At 40.7% G+C, this 22,217-nt stretch overlaps 1 protein-coding gene across 1 annotated transcript in view; it reads left to right on the plus strand.

Annotated features, from left to right (window-relative positions):
- SLC9A4 (solute carrier family 9 member A4) overlaps positions 1-21,016 on the plus strand; it is a 36,927-nt gene extending 15,911 nt beyond the window's left edge. Inside the window, exons 6-13 of the mRNA XM_032100405.1 lie at positions 1,801-2,003; positions 3,155-3,241; positions 4,444-4,514; positions 6,796-6,957; positions 12,669-12,765; positions 14,553-14,684; positions 15,398-15,485; positions 18,849-21,016. Of these exons, the coding sequence (XP_031956296.1) occupies positions 1,801-2,003; positions 3,155-3,241; positions 4,444-4,514; positions 6,796-6,957; positions 12,669-12,765; positions 14,553-14,684; positions 15,398-15,485; positions 18,849-19,147 (1,139 nt within the window). The 3' untranslated portion in view covers positions 19,148-21,016. The remainder of the gene's footprint in view (positions 1-1,800; positions 2,004-3,154; positions 3,242-4,443; positions 4,515-6,795; positions 6,958-12,668; positions 12,766-14,552; positions 14,685-15,397; positions 15,486-18,848) is intronic.
- The last annotated feature ends 1,201 nt before the right edge of the window (positions 21,017-22,217 follow it).

The following is a 22,217-nucleotide window of genomic DNA, read 5'->3' on the forward strand; positions in this document are numbered from 1 at the left end:
TCCAGCAAAATGTTTCTTACTCTTCAGCACTGGTGGAAATGCTTGCTGTCTTCAGTATGCTCTCTCCAGTTCTGGGCTCCCCAGCATATGAAGAGCAGGATTGGTCTGGACCAAGTGCAATAGAGGCCACCAACCTGGTCAGAGGCTGGGGAACTGGATGTATGAGGAATTTTTGGGAGTGCTGAGTCTGCAGCCTGGGGAAGATCAGGCACAAGATCTGATTAGCTCCGCTTTGAGTAGGGACTAGAATAGATGACTAGATGAACTCCAGAGTTATTTTCCAGCCTACAGTACAGATTCAAACATCTGGGACCAGACAAGTGTTGGCATCAAACATCTGAGATTAAAGTCCTATTTCTTAAATCTCTTAGACTGCTTATCCCTCAGTCAAAAAGAATACCAAAGCAGGAAGAAGGTGATGGTTTGACCCACAAAGCCAATATACCTTTCAAGACCTTTGACTTTTAAGTCTGGGAACCCTGGAGGAAGACATTGAACAGAAGAAAATGAGAAAAGGGGAAACCTGTGAAGCTTTGAGTATGTGCATCTGAACAACTTTATTATACAGGGAAGGCACAAGTAGCAAGCAATACAGGTGATATGATCCCTGTGGGTTGACAGCAAAAAGAAAGTAATTACATATTTTCTTGCTATATCTGGACCAAGCGTGGCCTGTAAATTTTTAAAGGCTTGCTTTCCATTTTGAAATATCCTTCCAATCAAGGGAAAATCAGTGCTCTCCTGATATAAAAGCTGTTTTCCAGCCACATGTCCATCCTTCTCTCAGACACCAAGGGGAGTGCTAGAGCTTTCCAGAGGATGGCCAAAATATTTTCTGCTAAATTTGTGTTTTAAAATGATTACATCATTTTCTCTGAAGCTTGAATAAAGTAAAGAGAATTGGCCTGAGGGTGATACCTCACATATGCCGTTTCAGTCTGAGTACCTGATGTCTAGCATAGTTATAAGTAGCCAAAAAAGCTCTTGCGTAAAGTGGTATTCAGCAACCTACATAACAGGATACTGCTACTGGCTTTACCTCTAATAATCTGAATATATCAGAGACAGCTGTGTAAAATAACACCAGTAATTATCAGCATTTGTCAGCTTTTAAGTCAGTAATTTAACGGTTTCCACATAAATCATAGGATACATATTTCTTATGGAAGATGAAGAAGATTGAGTAAATCAAAGGAACAGCTAAAAGTGCCCTAGAAAGAAAAGTTGCAGTCCCTAGACAGCTTCAGACTCTCTATTAATTTTAAAATTTTATTAAAACTAAAATGAAATTTGAGAAATAAACAAAGAATTAGAGACACAATAAGCCCGAGGATTAAAAATTAAAATGCTATTACTCTTTGTCTTTCAGTGAACCTGTCCACAGGAGTTGTTGGTAAAGCACTGTTCAAACACTTTAGGCAGATTCTGTGCAGAAGGCAGGAAACATCGCAAGGGAAGGCACAGGAAAAACTCTCAACCAGTCATTTTTCTTGTCTCCAGAACATTTTGGAGAAAACTATGGAACATAAATATAGGAAGTAAATATTTTCCCCTAATCTCTCTTCTAAACTGCATTAATGAATTTAAATCCTGAAGCCGTTAGGAACCACGGTATTTTATAGGAGATATTTCACACAAGCCAACTTCAGCAGTTGGTCAAAGAGGAGCTGCAAGAAACCAAAACTGAAAAAAACATGGGCTGTCAACAGCTCCCCAAGCCAAGACATTGTTTTGCTTTTAATATTTAATATTTTCTTTTTCTTCTTGATTAATAATAGCTGCGGATTTTTCCCTTCCTAGGTGTCTTTGCTCTCTTCTACATCAGTAACAAGTTCCGGACATATCCCTTCACCTTCAAAGACCAACTCATTATTTCTTACAGCGGCCTCCGAGGAGCCAGCAGCTTCTCTCTTGCATTCTTGCTTCCAGTGAATCTGTTCCCTAGAAAAAATCTATTCATCACTGCAACTCTTGTGGTTATATATTTCACTGTGTTCATCCAAGTACGTATATTCCTTAATGGATAACCTTCATGTAATCAAGGTGACTGAAAGCTTCCTAGTTAAATTGTGTTGAATTTACTCTTAGGCTAGGACAAGTTATTGCATTTTAGGGCCAGATTTAGCACTGCACTGTGTAATTAGCCTTCTTAGGGCTTTTAGATATTACAAAAATTCTCTATTGAAAACATGTATCTTCTAAAATATTCAGGGGAGAGGGCACTTGGTGTCCAAAATTGCTTATGTTCATTCCCCATGCATTTCCCGGTGCTTCCAATTTAATAAGTATTTTAACTTTACATTTCAGGGCTGATTCATCCTTTATTAGTGATGTATCTCAAACTGACCAGAAAACAGTATGCCTGTTCTATGATGGATTTTGAATTTTGTACTTTTATCTTTGTCTGTGTTGGAGACCAAACACAAATATTTTGAAATCCTTTGTAAAAGCATATTAAAAAAACCCCAAGTTAATAAGTCACATTTTTAAGTAGAGGTGTCTACTTTAGATACTTGGGTTATTCCACCTTGCTTACTGCTGTAGCTGGAAGAACTGAAACTTCTAGAGAATGTGCATCCCATATATTGTATTTTCCAATACCAAGGTCTCAGATCATCTAGGGTGCCAATGGGGCACTATGCACTTATGATAAGAAAGGCACTTAGGTTCCACCAGAATGTTTCAGAAAAAAACAATTTGTTTCTATTTTGCCTTTTAAAATGGTTTTCTGTAGCAGTGCAGTAAAGAAAGAAGAAAATCTGAAAGCTGTTTCTAAGTGAAAAACCCCTGGAATATTTAATACTGAAAGTGTTGAAGTAAATGGATTCATTTACCAAAATGAAAAAAGAAAAAGATTGCAAGACCTCACAAAGATAGTATTTTCTTTTAAGTGAGTCCGCTTTTGAAGATGATTGTTAATGAGTCAGTTACTTTACATAATTAGAATATGCCAATAAATATAATCTCACTGAAAAAGCCCTTTTTAAACAAAGTTTTTGATTTTTAATTCTCTTCTCTAGCTCTCCATACAAGTAATAGTTCATTTCTGTGCTAAGACACAGCTTTCCTAATTGATTAAAATTATCCTCTTTCACTTTCTTTCTATTTTTGCCTAAAAGATGATTAACAATTCAATTCATTATTCCAAATGCAGGGAATTACAATTGGACCATTGGTCAGATATCTGGATGTTAAAAAGACAAACAAAAAGGAATCTATCAATGAAGAAATTCATGTGCGAGTAAGTTTTTTATATCAGTAGCTGGTATCCCAAAAAGAAGAGAACAGGTATTCCAAAAGAGCTGGGCAGAGCGAGGCACTTGGAAGCCTGGCACTCAGTGGATTTGGACACTCATTACTTTTAAGAATATATGGAGGTAACCCTAGGGGTAATTTTCTAAAATATTGCATCTTATTTATATTCGTATTTACTATCATATTATACTATCACTTCACAAGTGTTGCAGCACAGTAAGTCTCTTATTTACTGGTACTTTGACCATGGGAGGATAGAGACAGAAATGAAATGTTTACGAAATGCACTCACCATCCTTCCCAGCTGGATCAGTCAGAAACATTTTTTGCCAACTTTTGACCATTTCTAGACATACTGAAACCTTAAAAGTCTTTAATCAAGATTTATTGAACTGAGTTGAACCATTGGACTGCGAACTTAGTTTCAAGTTATTCTGAGCAGTGATCTTTTCTCCTCTCAAACATTTACTTCAGTTCTCAAATTACTATTATATAACAGAAAGTTGTTCTATCTGATTTAACATTATAGAAAAGGTATGTACATTCTTTCATTTCACAACAGGGGATACGTTTGAAATTAACAGAAACGCTGTGCCTTCAAATGAAACACACACAGAGACATTGGCAAAATTAGAGTATCTCAAGTGATTTTGAATTTAAAGTGAATTAAATTCTTACTATTTGAACATTTACACTTAACCTTGCATTTAAAAGCATTCCTTATGACAATATGTCTGTAAAAATTGGCCTTTTTCTGTCTCTATAATGCTAGAAATGCACAAAAAAATTACTGAAAGTAATCATGGTTAGCAATGACCAGTCTCACATCATTCTGCAAATTCCTCAGACACCTTACCAGTCAAGGTGAAAGTGTTGGTACCTGGCCCTGTGCCTCTCCCAGGAAGGTCACACATGCAGAGGGGAAACCTGGTTGACAGAACCAAGAATTTATTTTTTGGGTTCAGCAGACAAAAAGGACCAGGCAATTTTTTGCCTCCATCAAAAAAAAGCCAAGCTGCCACAGTGGGATCTTTGCCTTGATTTTTAGAGAAATGTAGGTTCTTTCAGAATTAACTTACATGCTCCAATAACAAAATAAATCTCAAAATCATGTCAGCAAGTGCGTATATGTGGTAACATTCTTTTTTCACAATGGCCACTTAAAATTTTTCAATTTTTTTTCTACAGTTGATGGATCACTTGAAGGCTGGTATTGAAGACATATGTGGACATTGGAGTCATTATCAGCTGAGAGATAAGTAAGTATCCCTTACTGCAGTCTAATATAATAAAATATCTATCATGTAAAATATTGTAGGTAAATAGAATAGAAAATTAAAATGCTGGGGTCATGTGCCATATCTCTTTTTAAAAAAGTGAACTCCTGAGTAACCATTAACTCTTGAGAGTCCAGTGCTCATACAATGCCTGCTAAATTGAATCTGCACAAGCAGAAAATAAGCCTTCAGAAAGAAAAACATGGCATGGGAACTCATGCTGCAGACAGCAGCCTGTGTACGTAGCTTTGGTATAAATCTGGGATCCTGGGCAATGCTTCTTTAACTCTGGATTTAGAACATAAGCTACATATGGTGTCAATGCCACACTGACTTTTGCTGTGAGCCTCCATAGCAAATAGGATCCCTTGCTGGTGAGTAGATATTCAGTAATAATCAGTCACCTGTCCTTACAGGTCTTTGCATTCAGTAATATCTAAAATAAGAGTGCTGAAGGGATTGTTTGAATTTAACCATCCAGTAACATAAGCAGATACTCTCGAGCTAGTGCTCACTCAGAAATGCAGGGCCCGCCTTGTCTCTTCCATAAGCAGGATGAGGTGGTTTTGTGAAGCTTTGTGGCTCTTCCAAGCACTGTCCAGAAGAGATGAATGTGCTGTTCCCTCTACCTTTTCCCTAAGGGAGCCCTGTGGACATGTGTGGTGTGGCCACCACCAGAGCATGTGAAGGGAAATAGGGGAAAGACCGATTTTTCTTTCCCCCAAACATCTTATTAGGATACTGTGGGCTAAAAGTTATCCCTCGTTATCCTAGCTATGCCCAGACTTCCGTGCTGGAATCCTGTCTGACCTTTCAGTACTGGACTCCAGTAACCCAGCCAAGGGTGTCTGCTGGGACACGTGGCAAGTCCTTTCATGACTGGATTTCTCCCTATGGAAACCAGGAATTAACAGTGGGAAGAGGATGACTAGTTTGCACCCAATTCTTGTCCCAGTGGGGAGTAACAATATAATGTACTAGGGCAAACCCCGAAACTAAAAATACCTTTTTGGCTCTGACAGTCCAGAGATAGCTTTAGGACATCCATCTGCTGGGACCACATCACTGTCTGTGCGGTCAATAAACGGAACAAATCTCTGTTGGGGCAGTAAATCCATTGAAATAGCTGCATTTACACATACCCGTGAGTAAATGCTATCTCTTTGTCTCACATCTACCTGATAGCTCTGAAAAGAGAATTTTGCCCAAACTAGCCATAAATGTAGTATTTTGGTTCACAGATAGATTCAAAAAACACACTGTGTCTGAAGACATTTAATGTAAGAAGATTATATGAAAAATAATCCCTAAACCTATCTATGCAACTTTAAAGTTGTGTATCAGAATTAATTACCTAAGTGATGACAATCCAGGAGGCCTTCTGTTACACAGAAAAACATTAAGAGCTCTAATCCCCGTGCAAACATTTGTGTCCCTACCTCTGCTACTAATGAATAAAAAATGGCCTTTGCTAAGGAAAAAAATATACAAATGCTGTAGTACTTTTCCCAGCATTGTGGAGCACCTTACCTTGCTGTGGTAAACTGTTCCTTTGAAAGAAACAGAACTGTTGCTCTGCTGAAAATCTACTGTTGTTCTGCTAAATGTCTGCCTGAAAGCACGTACCTGTTCCAAGACACACACACACATTCGCATTCAAATTATGCCACGCATTAGCGATATTTTACAATCTGCAGCATGCAAGCACATGGTATTTTGGGGTCCTTTCAATTTCTCTGTTATTCAGAGTACAAAGAAATGTATTTTCTCCGCTCTAATTGTCAGGATTCAAAATTATCAGCAATGTAATGGGCCCTAACTACTGTAACTGCTGGGCCACTTAGAGCCTCATTGGTGACTGGCTGAATAGGCCAGGATTACAGTAAGAGCAGCTGCTGCTGTTATGCCCTACTATAATACAACATTTGTACAAAAGCCTGGAGACTGCCCATATTCTTTTCTGACAAATGTGGCAGTGTAATATGCAAACATACATGCAGCCCTCTTTTTTGCTCTGATTGCAGCTTGTTTCTTTCTTTTGTCTAGCGGGCTCTGCAATCTCTGTGGACCAGTAGACTATGCCAAATATCCCCCTAAAAGTCTCTGCTCACCAGGCCTTCAGGAGTCCACAGGTGCCTCTAATTTGTATTCAGCTTCCACCACTGAATTGTAGATGTATGCATTTGAATGAAGATCAGCTTGTACTACAGAAACGAAAACATATTTCCTTTTTTACCCTTTGATTTTGTTATCTCTTTTGCAGATTTAAGAAGTTTGACAATAAGTATTTGAAGAAAATTTTAATTCGGGAACACCAGCCCAAATCCAGCCTTGTGTCATTGTACAAAAAGATGGAGATAAAACTGGCCATTGAGATGGCTGAGAGTGGCATGAAAATTTCAAAATCATCCTCTACTTCTTTACAGTGAGTACTAACCTCCCAACCCTTTGCAGAGTAGGGGCTGGAAAGAACGGGACAAAAATGAGGAAGTACCCAAGGTATTCCATGACTTCAATTGAAATATAAGCAAAAAGAAGACAGTTATGAGAAGAGCAGGTGCAATTTGGTGTTTGTCATATTTGCACTTCGCTCAGAGAGTGAAAATTAAATCCATGGACATTTTCTCTGTTTCTTTTCGATGATGGGCACTCCTGAACCATGAGTCAGGTACAGAAGCCACTCCAGTTGCTTTAAATCACAGTAGTGACCCAAGACAGATGTACTTATCGCTTACCTGGCCAGTGGGTTTCGTTAATCCCTGCCAGGTGCTGAGAGACCTGCATACTGCTCCTGACTCCATTATCCCAACCATGAATTTTTTTCTGAGAGCAGATTTCTTTGTAGCATTTGCAATTTTTGCAACTCCAGTTTGCAAACCTGTAACCGTCTTGCCATATTTTGGTATTTCCCAAACAAACAATTTTGTCCAATTAAACACTGAGAGCAGCCTGCCAAGAAGGACTTGAGAATGCTTCTGGTGGAAATGCTGGACATGAACTGTCAACGTGGACTTGCAGCCCAGAAAGACAAACCATATCCTGCATCAAAAGTAGCATGGCCAGCAGGTTGAGGGAGGGGATTCTCTCCTGCTGCTCTGTCCTTGTGAGACTCTACAGTACTATGTCCAGCTTTGGGATCCTCAGTACAGGAAAGACATGGACCTGTTGGAGCAGGTCCAGAGGAGTGCCACAAAGCAGGCTGAAGCGCCTCTCTTACGAGACAATGCTGAGACAGTTTGGGCTGTTTAACCTGGAGAAGAGAAGGCCCTGGGAAAACTTGATTGTAACTTTTCAGTACTTAAAGAGGGCTTACAAGAAAGATGGGGACAGGCCTTTTAGGAGGCTTTGTAGCAACAGGACTAGGAGAAGGTAGATTCAGACTAGGTACAAGAACTTTCTTAGGATGAGGGTGGTGAAAATCTGGAACAGGTTGCTCTGGGAGGTGGTAGATGCCTCATCCTGGGAAACATTCAAGGTTGGATGTGATGGGGTTTTGAACAACCTGACAAGAGTTGAGGATGTCCCTGCTCATTGTGGTGGGTTTGGAACCAGATGCAAGCCATTCTATGATTCTATCAAACAGTAATGCAACTTGGTATCAGACTGACCAGGGGACAAAACTGGTGGGATCTCCAGAGGGAACGGAGGGAACTACCCTCTAGGAGAAGAGTCTGCACAAATCTTCCCTCCTGCACACCATAACTGACATGCATGTATTTATCCTCACCTTGCATCACACTGTCCAGAGTACAGGTACTGCTGAAGGCACTTGCCTCCACAAATTCTTTCCCAGGCTCTTGCTGCCCACTGTTGCTGTTGCCTGCTCTTCCCTGTTGCATCCTTAAACCGCTCTCCATTTTGCAGCAGCCTCTGGGAGGGTCCAGCATATTATTTTTTTTGAATGATGATCTCTGCCAATAAGAGAAAATCCAAATACCAACTGGATATTAAATTAAAATCTCTCTTGAAACTTTGGCTTAATCATGTCAAGATCAATCTGCTTTCTTGTACTGATGTCAGCACGCAGTGTAAGACCTAGCCCTTTTCTCTCTAAATTATTCTTTGGTGAATGGATGATATTAAAAAAACCTGCATGTATGTCAGGCTCCTTTCTGTCTGCTGTAATCCCTTAACCATTCTGAGCCAAGAGAAAATGTGCAAGGTTGTTAGACAATCCATGGCAGTCAAACCACATCCCTCTTCTTTTCCCAAGGGAGAGAGAAAAGAAGAAAAATTGCTCCATCAGAGTTCAGAAATTCTCTCCTGAGCTGAGAATTTAGATTGAAAAATACTCTTTAATAAACAGCTGATATGATGGACTAATTTTTGCTGTCTCTACTCTGGCTATAATTGAATTTTACTATGCTTCATCCTCTGATGAGAAAGCCTTTATAAAAATGAAGTGTCAACTTCAAAAAAGCAGCCTGTGGCTCAAAACCATTCTGATCTTGCAGGCTGTGAGAGTTCTAGGAAAATACACGTTTTCCCACCTCTGTTCATTGATAAGTGTCTGCTGTTGAGCACTGCAGGAGACAAGATATTGAGCTAGCTGGACCTTTGGTCTGAGCCAATACAGCAGTTCCTGTTGCCATTCCTCACAGCAATTAAATGAACCTGTGTAAAAGGTTTCTAAGTGTATTTATAAATTGTCTGATTGATATAATTGAGACAGCGTGTACCCAAAGTCCCTGTCTTCAGTGAGGATACAAAACTCTGGCCATGAACAAGAGGAGATTTGAAATAAAATTCCAATGTATGGCAAGTAAAGCATTATTAGCAGTGTCAGAGTAGTGAGAAAACTCTCACTCACACTTCTGATCAGTTTTGCAGCCTTTATGCACACAAAGAGATTTACTTTATAAGAATCAAAGCAGATCTCCAATACTGTGGATTAGCAGAATTGCATTCATGCTGGTGTGATTCCTGCAGGTGGAGTGGGTGTCCAATTCACAGTATTTCCAGTGCAGAGTGAAAAAATTTGCCCATGGATTGTGCAACAAAAAATCCACATTTGAATGAAAGCAGAGCATTTGGTTATGATGTTTTGGAGAATACAAGCCTTATAAATAAGGATGGAAATGGCAAAAGCAGAGTCTAGGAGATATTATCAAAACTGTGGGTTTATGGCTGTTTTTTGTAGGAAATTGTAGGAAATATGACCATTAGAGAAAAAGATGGTTTGATACTGAGTTTACTTAATGTTGGCTTCATATTGGTGCAATGTTGGCTTTGGTAAATCTTAAAACATATCAATACAGTACAGATCAGAACCAAGTGTGTTGTCATTTGTGGTAGTACAGTTATGAGAGAGCTGTGCCCAATAATGTTATTCCTTCACAGGACTAGTGAAGATTAATGGAGAGTTTACAAAGTCCAAAATTTTAGATATAATATGAAAAATAGTATTACACAGATTGTGCAAGCATCAATGTATCAAGTATCAACTATCTCCATATCTAAGGAAGAAAGATATACTGTCATGGCTATCATTACAGAGAGACAGTTTTCATGGCGTATTATAATTTTTTTCATCACATATATATATCCTGTGCTATTCTTTGTTGTAACATGTTGGAAGATTCAATAAGAACAAAGAAATTGTTTCAATAAGGATTACTTCACATGTTCGGTAACATACCGAACATATTTGGGGTTTTTTGAAAGTCCTTTCTTAAGGTATTGCAAAATGTAAAAGCAATCTATTCCTTATTACCATATATATGCATTGTTATCAGTTGGGTAGGTTAATATCCAATCCCATGAAAGGAATGACTGTTTTTTATTTGTGCTCCAGAACAATATAGATTATCTTCATGCTATTTGTTCTCTTGTTACCCCAGCTGAACTGAAACTCAAGGAGTTTTATTTATTCTATTTAATTCACTTCAAGAGTGAAATAATAAGCTTTTAAACGACTTAGAACTGGCTACTTCTGTGCTGGCATGTGGAGAAAGTCAGGTATGCAGCTGGAAAAGTAAAGAGAGAATCTGGTGTCTCCACAGTGGAGTCAAGCTTTTCCCTGTTTAGATCCTTTCCCATATTTATGCCCAACCGTAAGGGATAAAGACCCTGTGGACACATTCAGTGAAGCACAAAGCAGGGAGGCAGTTGTTCCCTGTGATGTCAAAGCCACCTGCAGCAACTATTCCAGTTCCATTTGCATTACACAAATGAGCCAAGCCTGTATTTTAGAGACCAATACTTGTTGACAGTCCCCAGGGTTTGTGTTTGTGTGTACTTTCCCAGGTATACCTAGGGTCTCCCTGTTGTCCAAAGGGACATCAGATGAGGGCTGCTGACGGCAGGGAGTCTGGATTCCTTGCTGTGGAAGGCAGGATACATGGGCTGAACCCCAGTCTGAGACACACCACACCCAGCTGGAGTAAAGGTGCAGTACACCCAAGCCTTATGTAGCATCCCTGGATCCTCTCAGTGTTATCTCTGGGAACTGAAAGCAAATGAAAAGGGAACCAACCAACCCATGCACCCACCCACCCAGACAGCCTGGAATTGGGCAGCACTGAAGGTCTTTTTTTCCTAATGGTAACTAAATAACTTTGTTGTTGCTACAATTTTTGAGACTTGATGAATTCAATTAAATATTTGTTGGGAAGTATTTGTCAGGGTCAAGATAAGATTCCTTGTCAAATCCAGAAAGGCAGTCCTTTTCTGTCACACTGACTTGCCAGCAGCTCAGTGGCAGACTCATGGGTCTCTCATGCTTCAGTGAGGTCCTTAACCTCTTGCTTATCCCAGTCCTAGTTCTGATACTATACCTTAGTCTGTTGTTAATTTCTCTCTGGTTTTACTTCACAAAAAAAAAATGTCAGATCTCAGTTTTAGTCTGATGGCAGAATGAAAACACATCCCGAAACCTTGAAATATATTAGGAATTAACTCTTATATTCCAGAGGCTTTGGACAGGGCCAGGGCACCAGGGATCACTGTCTACTTGATGGTGAGAGGCAGTAAAATATAGAATCGAGGCAGTTCAGGTCGGTCCTAAAAGTTTTCAAGATGTTCATGTTAGATTATAGAACAAAACAGTGGTAATATTGTTAAACTAGATGTAATTGCAAATTCCAGCCTTTTTCCTATGTTTACATCATAATCTCAGTTTAGCTTGAGATCCATCTTCCTTTGCCATTAAAAGTTTTAAATTTATTTTAGAGGAAGTATGAGATAGATGCACACAAATCTTTGGCAATACTGTACATTGATCATCATCAATTTTTTAATTGCACAATTTACAGACATCACTTTAGGACAACAGCTGAAAACAAACACTTGCAATCACTTTTTTTTTTTTTTTTAAGAGGCAAGAAAACAACATGGAGAAAGGAAAAAATCAGAAACAACTAGATGAACCCAGACTGATTCATCCTGGATGATCACTACCTATTTCCCTTTCTTTTCCTGGGAGTTCATCTGAACACTACCTCTCACAGTGATTGACTGATGCAGTGAAACCCGATAACATTTCACCGCAGCCCTCCTCCACTGTTTTGCTAGTGAAAAAACCAGGCAGCTACAAGTGACTGTGGGCTTGTCAAAGTTTTTAAAAAACACAATCTTTTAGGTACTTCTTTCATTTCAAATGCAGAAACACTTTCAGTAGCAAGGAAACTCTATATGTGCTCCTCACCACAGGGCAGGTCTCTCAGGCTTCACAATTGGCATACTCTTTCATTCTTAAGGATTTTCTTCACTCTCTCAAAGGAGTAAAAATCAGTAAGATGACAAAGCCCAGACTGCTAGACCATGCTGAGGTCTTTATTCAGACAGAGGAGGGAACTTTCAGTGCTTTCTTGAGCTGGCTATGGCCTAATCTAATCCTTAAATAGGAACTTCTTTATGGAGAAGGAAGTTCTTATTTAAGAAAGAAGAGTTTCTGCTGCCAGCTGTATGACGACTTAGGGCCCAATTTGACTACCCACTGTATGGATAAAACCCATGAAAGAGCAAAATTTGACCTTTTTTTTGTTCATCTTTGGATGATTTCCAGGTGTTGCTGGTCACTGAAAGACTCTTCATATCCTTCTGTTCTAGCACTAAAAATAGACTGTGCATTATTTAATGGTATTAGTATTTAATCAGCTCATTAATATCGTATTTAATTTTCCCTTTTATTTACAGGAGCAGCAGGAACCAGCGTGCGCACAGGCTGTCCCCCGCAGAGGTGGAGTCCATGAGAGATGTCCTGGCACACAACCTGTACCAAGTGCGACAAAGGGTGTGTGAGCCACCGGCTGTCGCGCTCTGTTTGCAGACCCGCAGCTCTTGTTTGCCCTCCCCGTGCCGGGGCACCTGCTGGGAGCTGGGAGCCCGCAGCCGCTCCCAGCCGACCGGGGAGGGCAAGCAGGGAAGAACCCCGGGCTTGGGCACTGATCTGGGTGGAATAAATGAAAGCTGGGGCTTTTTTTTTTCCATCGGCTTCACCCTGACGGCAGCGAGAAAAGTCAGGAAAATCTATGAATGAGCTGTAGAGGTCAGGCTTCCCTCGCTGCACAGCTGTCTGGATGGGAAGCCGCCTTCTCTTGGCTCCCCGGGCTCCCGGGAGGGCAGCCTGGCCGTGGGAGGCAGGGCTGGCAGGGCTCTGGCAGCAGCGAAACTCCGCTGCGGGGGCGGGCGGACCAGCGCCGGCAAACACTGCGCAGCCCTGCGTGGGAGCGGCATTTACCCGCGCCACAGGAGGAAAAAAACGAAGGAAAAAAATTTCCACGTCCTCCGGAGCTTCATTTTACACATTTAAGTGTTTTTTTTTTTTTTTTTTTTTTTCTCTGTAAAAATGGTGTGATAATACCTCAGCAGGGATTTGTTTTGCAGAAATTTGCACTGACCCTGACGCAGCCCAGGGTATGGTATCTACTTAATCCAGTCTTGGGCACTGAATAGACAACTGAGTGCTCGCCCACAGCAATGAGTGGTAGAGGATGTATTAGAGTAACCTTGAAATTATGCTGATAAACAGGGCTAACTCATGTAACACACGTGTACTAGAAAATGGTAGGGCCTGCTCATTTAAATGTGGCATTATTAATATGTTATTCATTCCTAACGTTGTTTGATTTGCCATGGCTAATTATCCTTATGATATTAATTTCTTATCTTACCAGCGACAATTTGCATATATAGTTAGCTTACTGAAATGAACTCCCCCTCTTCAAAATCAATTACATTAATGGCTATTTTTGCCAGTCATTTCCTGTGTAGTATTGACAATGCTGTGCTTTTGGAAATAAAAGATTGGAAGAAAAATAAGGCCACTTCTACTACTTTTTTTCAGCTCTGAAAAGCTCTGGCTTAGCAGACCAGCTTTACAAGCAGCCTTGCACATGAAACTAAGATCAGATTCTACTTTTTAAGAGCATTTATAAATTTCAAAGAATTTTTCTCTTTAAGGCAGATAATGATTTCCTTCATTTCACTAGATATATGCAATAAACTAAAAAGCTTGTCTTAAATGATGCTCAGTTTTAGGGTAATATTAATTTGTAGTTTGTCCAAGTACGGAAAGGTAACTCAGCTGTACATCTCATTCTGGAGATACATTCTTTGTTCCTGAGTGCATCTGAAGCTTGCTCCATGCTCAGTAGCATTAGTACCAAAGCTCAGAGCTGAGTTCACCAGTTATCTCTTTATTGGGACCTGCATCATATCTGTAGCTCCCAAATGTGTGATGAGAAAAGAGATGACAAAAAGATGACAAGCCCAGATGAAAATAACCTTCTTAGGCAGGTGTATTTTATATACTTGCACTATGAGCAGGAAAGAGGCTATCAAAAATGGCATCAAAATGCAGCCCTTGAGGTCTGAGACTTAGAGCTGTGTTCGTGCTTCCTCGCATCTTGCTCTGGCAGTGAGGTTTGTGCATGGCTGCATTTTGCCATGAGATACCAGAGAGCTCTGTGGTGAGCTGGTGACTGAGCTGAGGCAGATGTCCCCTTGGTCCTGTGATTGACCAGACTGATTAACATTGCAAATGCAACAGAAATGAGCTGGGTGCATTTTCTGTTTCAGGCACCAGCATACAACCGGCACAATCTACCTACTAACACAAGTGAGAAACAAGCGCAAGAAATCCTCATCCGTCGGGAACACAGCCTGAGGCAAAGTTGCAGGAAGGGAAACAGCTTGCCTTGGGGTAGACCGGTACCTGTTATCTATCTGCTATTTATGTAAAATTGCCTCTGCTTCTCTGCAAGCATGGAAAGACACCCATTTTTATGTGCTCTTTGCTATAATTAAAATGGATATTTCCCCCGGTATGCTCATGCAGCACCTAAGAAGAAAGAGCTTCACTTAGCATGTGAACAGCAAAGTTTTCGTGTCTGATCTCTATACATTGGTCAGAAATCAGCTACTCTGGCTGCTTGTGGTAAAATAATGTAACTTGCATTGATTTTGCGTGTGCAAAGTATAGTGTAATCAAAAAAGGCCTGATGCAAAGTGTCTGGCACGTTGAAGATTTGGGCTCTCAATCAGTGAGAGATTTGTCTGACCAAAGGTAGGCATTGAACAGCACAGACATTTACAGCTGAGATAATCATGGCTAAGGAAGAGAAATAAGTTCTTTTTGGATACATGATTTGTATTTAAATTTTTCACCTGAAATAAGAAAGGTTTATCTTAGAAGAACATGTTTTTCTCCACTGATGGTAAAAAAACCCTATGACTATTATATCAGACAGACATTCTCACTGGAGCTGACGTTGAGTTCAACCATCCAAATTAACCATTGATCATACCTCTCAAAATCTGGCTGTAAAGGTGCAGCATATTACCATCCCTCTTTACTGTTTCACCAAGTAAGTGCCAAGTGGAGGCAACCACGGGCACTGAACACACTTCTGTCTCCTACACAGGTTAACACCAGGGAAGTACGCTACCTCTCCTTGCCTCAGGGTCCACGCCAGTCCACTAGAAGGAAAGCCAGGCATGTTACTTTTACAGGTAATGGAAACACTTTACTCTGTATCCTACTCCAGCAGCAAAAGAAACTTGGCCAGTTGTTTGGTGGATTTAACAGTACTACGTGAATACTCCCATGGAAGTCCATGGCCTCTTTAAATGAGATACACCCTTCTCTCCTTTCTGTTTTATCTGTGTTGTTTATATGATCATTACTGCAGCAGTTTCTGTTTTGTTCCAGCACCTCCTACTTTTCTCTTTTTCCCTCCTGAACAAACATTCCTGTGATCCCTGCAATTCCACCTGGCCAAGCCCAAGAACACAAATTATGTGTTCCCCGCAGCCCCACAGACAAAACTGTATGCAAAATTATTGTGAGTTGCTGAACCTGTAGCCCAGTCCAGGTGAGACTGATGGAGCTCCATGCCCCCAGGTCCTGCAGGTACCAAGACTGAGCAGGTATTCCCAATGCACAGCCCCACACCAAAATTCAGTGCACGTGTACACACAGCTAGACACAGAGAGCAGCACAGACATGGCACAGTGCTCACACAAATGCAAACAGCACTGATGGCGTCATCCTTGTCCCCTCTCTGGCTGATGAGGCTGACAGACTGTTAGTGAAAAATTACAAATACATACATGCTATCTGAATCCCCAGCAACTGGCCTGACATACATGCTTCTCTCAGTAGCTGGCCCTGGACCTTCCATCTGCACATTTGGTGGCACTTGGGCATGTAATCCCCTGGGGACACAGCCCCATAACAGCTGCTGGTACGCAGCCCTACACATACGCACACACATGCACACAGAGACATGGTCTTCACTCCATATATTGTAGGACCCTCCAGTAGCTGGCCTTGGACAGCCAGTCTTCCCTGGAGCAGCTTCCTGGATCCCCTGGTCTCCTCTCCTCACACACAGGGACACACACATGCAAACCTCTCTTTGGTACCCAGTCCAGATTATGGCCTTACTAGTAGCCAACCACAGATCCCATGGTCTCTTCAGTCACTGCTCTGGACCTTGTGTTTCTTCCAGTAGTCAGCTTACAGACCTTCTGCCCTCCTCAGTCTTTGTTCCAAACTCGTGGTTGCTCCAATAGGCAGTTCCCAAGCCTCTTATCCTACTTAATGGCTACTCTGGCTTGATGATTGCCAGCAATTTTGCACTGACAGATGCATCCCAGTCCCTCCAGTTGCTGGCACTCAGCCCTCCACACACACAAGCACACAGTATAGGGAGCTGCTAATAGAGGAACACAGTCAGAAGTACAGTCAAATGAAAAAAACAGGATAAACTGTGTGGATCAAGTGCAGGGCATTACTGGACACATGTACTGACTGGCCCTTTTTATCCTCCTTTTCCTTTATTTTCCTGCACTAGTTTCTCCCTGGACTTCCCAAGATTCTTCCTTTCACTGTCATTGGTTCTTGCCTTAAACACTCCATCCTAAGTCCTGTATGGGCACCCACACATGACGACAGCAAAATGGAAACCAATAGGATCTACTCAGAGGGGAAAATAAATGTTACTCAAGGGGATTTTTGTTGTCCTTTTTGTCAGGGCATCATCACAGGAGATATGTGTCTTTCTAAAAGATTTAAAGTGTTCCACACAGCAGTCTCAGACCTAAAATCACTGCAGACACTTTCAAGGGACCAAATGCTGCTATAGGAGGTAGGCATATTATTTTAGTGGGGAGAGAGCTAAATCCTGAAGCAATGAATGGAGGTACTTTTTTACTATTAGATAGGCCTGAATTTGAGCCCTGCCTTGTGATCTATGCAAATAAATAGACTTTTTGGTCCAGCTTCTGGTCCCATCTTAGGGCCATTGGGTAGCATTAACACCATTTTAGGTGTCTTCAGCAGGAAAAAGCCACCCTAAAGTCCTCTCATAAACTCTTGGGATGAGATGAATTGCACTTGGAAAATAAAAAGAGAAGTACTCAGTATGAAGGGAATTAGAGTGACAACCTCATATATGCACATATGCATTTGCAGAGATAAATGTCATCTCTTCTGTCTATGCCTGGGAGACCTTCTGGAAAAAGCATCCTCCAGCAAGCTTGGTTTAGCTCTTATATATAGCGTGTGCAGAAAGTTTAGTAACTAAGAGGCCAGAAATGACCACAATTAGATCCTTAAGTCACCTGTCAGCTCTTTTTGCCACTCATAAATGAATTGTCCAGAGAGGTTGTTGTTGCCCAGCCAAGTTATGGACTCCCCATCCCTGGAGGTGCTCATTAGTAAGCTGAATGGGACTGAGAACCTGGACTAGTGGAAGGTTTCCTGTTCATGGAAGGGGGCCTGGAAGTAAGGGATCTTAAGGGTCCCTTCCAACCCTAACCAGTCTATGATTCTATGAATTATTTCTTTGGCAATATATATCATTCATACTTTGAAGAAGTAATGCTCCCAAAGGGCTAGGTAGAAGCCCTTGAAATCTGAGAAATCCTATCCTGCTTAGGGTGTAGTATGTCCACGTGGCATATGAGCAGCAGTGCTTTACTGTGCCAACTGTGAAATAAATATTAGCTTACAATAATGTAATAATTATGGATCTGCAATAATTTGTTAAATTTTGACTCAGTGACCATATGCAATACATGTGCACTTTAACTGTAGCAGGATTTGGACTAATTTTATTCATAGACTTTTGTGCTTACATCCCAGAACCTCCTACTTAGATTGTTAGCTGTTTCTTACATTAACTACTTTGCTACTGTGTAGTTAGACTAAAAGTGGCTTTAAGAAAAGTGAAAAGGTATATTCTATAAACTCAACAGGATGAGAATGCCAGTTATTGGCTTATTGCAGGCAAATTTTCACAATGTACTTACGGCAAAGCAAGCTGGTAGGAGCAGATCTGAGACATCTAAAGAAATCAAAGCACCCCTGGTTTCAGATGAAACTCTTCTCTTCCCTCTTCTTAGTCACAGGACACTGGTAAACTTGATTTTTAATGGACTAGAGTTTTCTTCTTTGTCACTGTGGGTTTCAAAATGCTTTATACCTTGGCACGAGGTATACTTGTGAAATTTGAGGAAAATTCAAATTACATAAAGGAACACTCTTGCATTTCACTCTTGCCCTTCACCTTTGCAGTGAAGGCACAGGGCAGGTCTGTGAGACACCAAAAAGTAGCTGAATGCGCTTATCCTCTGGGGTTTCAGAGCTGAGATAAGATAAATAAAATATTTTAAACATCAGCTTTGAGATGAAAATTAAAAATTAGGGCTATTTTTAGTTCTTGACTTCTCCCTTATTCTATAGTAATTATTTAAAATGCTTCAGTTCCAGGGTATTATATTGTATTGAATACCCTTTATCTCTCCTTGCCAATACCATGGCATTTCTCTTTTCTCTAAAAAATGTGTTATTTGTCTATTTTTCTTTAGATCAGCATAGAAGTGGCTCTGATGCTGCGTTCCCATTAGTGTCAAGATCCCAGCCCCGACTACGGCCACTGGAATCCAAGCACCGCCAAGAACTGATTCCAATGGCACACTTGGGTAGAGGAGCAGCTCCATCCAATCTGCCAGGTCAAAGAGGAAATTCAAGTGGCCGTCATCGCTTCACCAGAGCAGACAATCTAGCTCCAATGCCAAAGGCTCGGTTTGCTGTCAGAGAAGTAGAAGAGTATAAGTCAGAAGAAGAGACAGAAATGATGGCACCAGCAAGGCCATTAGTTATATGAGGAGCAGAGAAGATCAGTGTTTGCATCTCTAGGGCCCCTCATACACTGCTTCAAAAGAAATAACAAAGCTCTTATACAGCCCAAAGTATGATTTTCCTCTGGGGACCAGCGTACTTGTTCTCATATCACTTTCAAGAGCTGTATTAAGGTACTTAGTGGCTCAGAGAAGACTCAAATTCTTCTGTGCCTATATCAAGCTTTCTTTCCAATGAAACACTGCTGGAAAGAGGAGAACATGACATTTGTAGGGGTTTGGACGTGGATTTAAACAGCAGTAGTTGGGTGCATGCAATGCTATGGGTGGAAGCTGACACTGCCTTTGTTTCATACTATGGTCTGCATCCAGAGGAAAGACATATATAAAGGCATCCTTGACACGTGAATGCACAGATTGATTACTTCAACTTGCTTTTGACCTCAGAGTAGCTGCAATTCCAGGAAATAGCTAAAAACAGAACGGCATTTTTCAGGGCATGTAAATGTCACTGAAGGTGCCTAAGCAAGACCTTAAGTCAAAAGGATTTTTGGTAGACATCTTCAGCACTTGGGAACCTCTTGGTAGCTTAGATTTTGGCTGTGCAAAACTGCCTAAAGTCAGCTGCTGTGATGATCCGTGACTCCTGCTACTTAAATCAATGTCAACATGCAGGCTCCTATCTCTCACCTACGGTTGTTTTGGATGGATAAAGGAGGTATCCTTGTATGTACAAATCCAGAGGAGTTTTCAGGCAGGAGTGCTGTCAGGATTTTATTTGTAAGCATGGGCTGGCAAGAACATACACCATATTCCTGTGATTCAGCAAGTGGGAAACTTCCTTTTAAAGTATGTAACTTCTCCATTCCCCACTCCCACCTTGTATGCTCAAATGCATACACCATTCTTCATGCTACAACCGGAAGTTGCAGATAGGAAGCAAGAAACTGGGATTAAAGGTAAAGGGACCCTAATCCTGTAGCCTGCTAGCTAGCAGGAAAGAGAGGCCCTATATTTTTCTCCCAGCTTTTTGTGGTGTGTCTGCCTATATGTTGTACAGAGAAACTTTTCCTTTAAAAAAGCGGAAATAACCAGAGGGATGTGCACTACAGCCCTTGACCTCCCAACCTTTCTACAAAGCTCCCTTCCAAGTGGCTCTCTGTGCCCATGCTCCACTCTCAATGGTGGGTCTCCCTAGCAGCAGGAGAAGCAAGAAGTATGGTCTTGAGTAATTTTAGCTAAGTCTTAGACACTTAGTTCCTCTTATGAAGTTATTTTCTGCAGAATGGAAGCAGCATCGCCACTGTCTTCTGTGTCGTGGCACTGTAGTTGAGCTGGAGTCCATAAGTCCATAAACCCGCCATTACAGCTGCACTAAAGTCAAAGCTATGGTTAAGAAATGCACCAAGTTCAGTCGTGTTTTTGTCAGGTTTCCTTCTGTCTCCTCCACTCAGACCTTAGCTGCCCAACTCAAGTATCTGTAAGTGATACTCTAAGAGTCAGAGAGGCAAGAGTTAGAACCTGCATGTTTCTCTTTTTTATATTGCTGGTAAGCACTTGTCTGTCCTGGTCCATAAAAGAACTTATTTCTGTAAGTTATCATTTCCCATTTCTTACAAAGGGTTTCTGATTCAAGACAGGTAGAATATAAACTAACAAATTCGAAAAGCATCACCAGAGGAAAAACACCCTACAAGCTCTTTTCCCCATTTTCTCATGTCTGTAGGTTTTATGTTAAGTAAGTTATAATGAATCATCTATACTGAAACTGTACAAAGCTTTATGAAACTTGAGTTCTGTTTGTATTTCCTTATTGTGCCAGAGAAATTATACGACTTCCTCTTATTAAAACAGTGGTATGTTATTAAAACGGTAGGATTTTGCTTCTGTACCGATACTGAATTAACAATGAAATACAGTTCTGTACCTGAAAATCAACAAATAAACCCAGCTCCACCAAAGGAGGAAGTGCTCCTCAGCTTTTTAAACAAAAGCCCTGTGCCAGATCTCAGTCCTATAGCAAGTTATATTGACATATCATAAATCTAAATTAAAACATGATATTAAGGGAAAGAGTTATCATACAAAATCAGGTCTTAAATTGCACTGTAAGCCACACAGTTGCCACATGATATTTAATCGAGGGCAAAATTAGTACCCTTATGTTGTGGTCTTAGGCCACAAAGGTGCATGGAGTGGGGTGTCAGAGGTGTGAAACCTGCTTCTTCATTGCAGAGTTGTGGGGGAGTAGGATCTCCAAAACTGGCTGGTGGGTGATATGAACTGCTGGCAATCCTTGGAGACAGAGAGAATGTGGAAATTTGAAAGGAAGGTGAAGAAGGGATAGTGTCTCATCTTCCAAAGGAGGCTCACAAGAGACAGCTTTAACGGAGGAATTACTGTGAGGTGCAAATTCAGCATTTCATCTTTAAGAAGATTTAATCAATGAATTGTCTGGGGCAACTGGACAGAGACAAACTCTGTGAGATGAGGATTAATGGGATGTCTGGAGTGGCATGGGAAGGGACCAGACATACATCATGAAAAAGAGGAGTCTGTGCAGTTTGGTCAGTGTATGTTTGACAGACATGCCCAAAATTGACTCCTAATACCCACCAGAAGTAGGGAGCAAAACATTCAGTTTCTAATTATGGTTTTATATCAGGACTAGAGAAAAATAATAAAATATTAAGAGAATTAGTGCACAGATGGAGTCAAATCTCCCTCCTTTGCTTCATTCCTAATCTTCTCATTGATGAAATCAGCGACCCAGAACTTCAGAGAGTGTAAAACTGTGGAGCAGCTAGAACTTAACAGAGTGGTCTCAGATTTTGCAGTCTGGCACCTAAACTTGTAAAGTCTATTTTTAGTTTTCTTTCCTAGCCATTAGTAAATAGTACTGGAAGAAAATTTCCTTCTGTGCCATTAGTTACTGTTAATGGCTTTGCTGGCCATCAGCCAAGAAGCAATGCTGCAGATGCCTGTATAAAATATGTTCCAAAATATAAAGTTGCACATTTTATTTTTTTTCATAGTTATTTCTTACTTGTGGACAAAAAAGTTCTCCTGAAAGAAGAACATTATTTATGTTTTAAA

The sequence above is a fragment of the Corvus moneduloides genome, chromosome 2 (assembly GCF_009650955.1).
Source record: "Corvus moneduloides isolate bCorMon1 chromosome 2, bCorMon1.pri, whole genome shotgun sequence".
In the NCBI taxonomy this organism is placed as follows: Eukaryota; Metazoa; Chordata; class Aves; order Passeriformes; family Corvidae; genus Corvus; species Corvus moneduloides.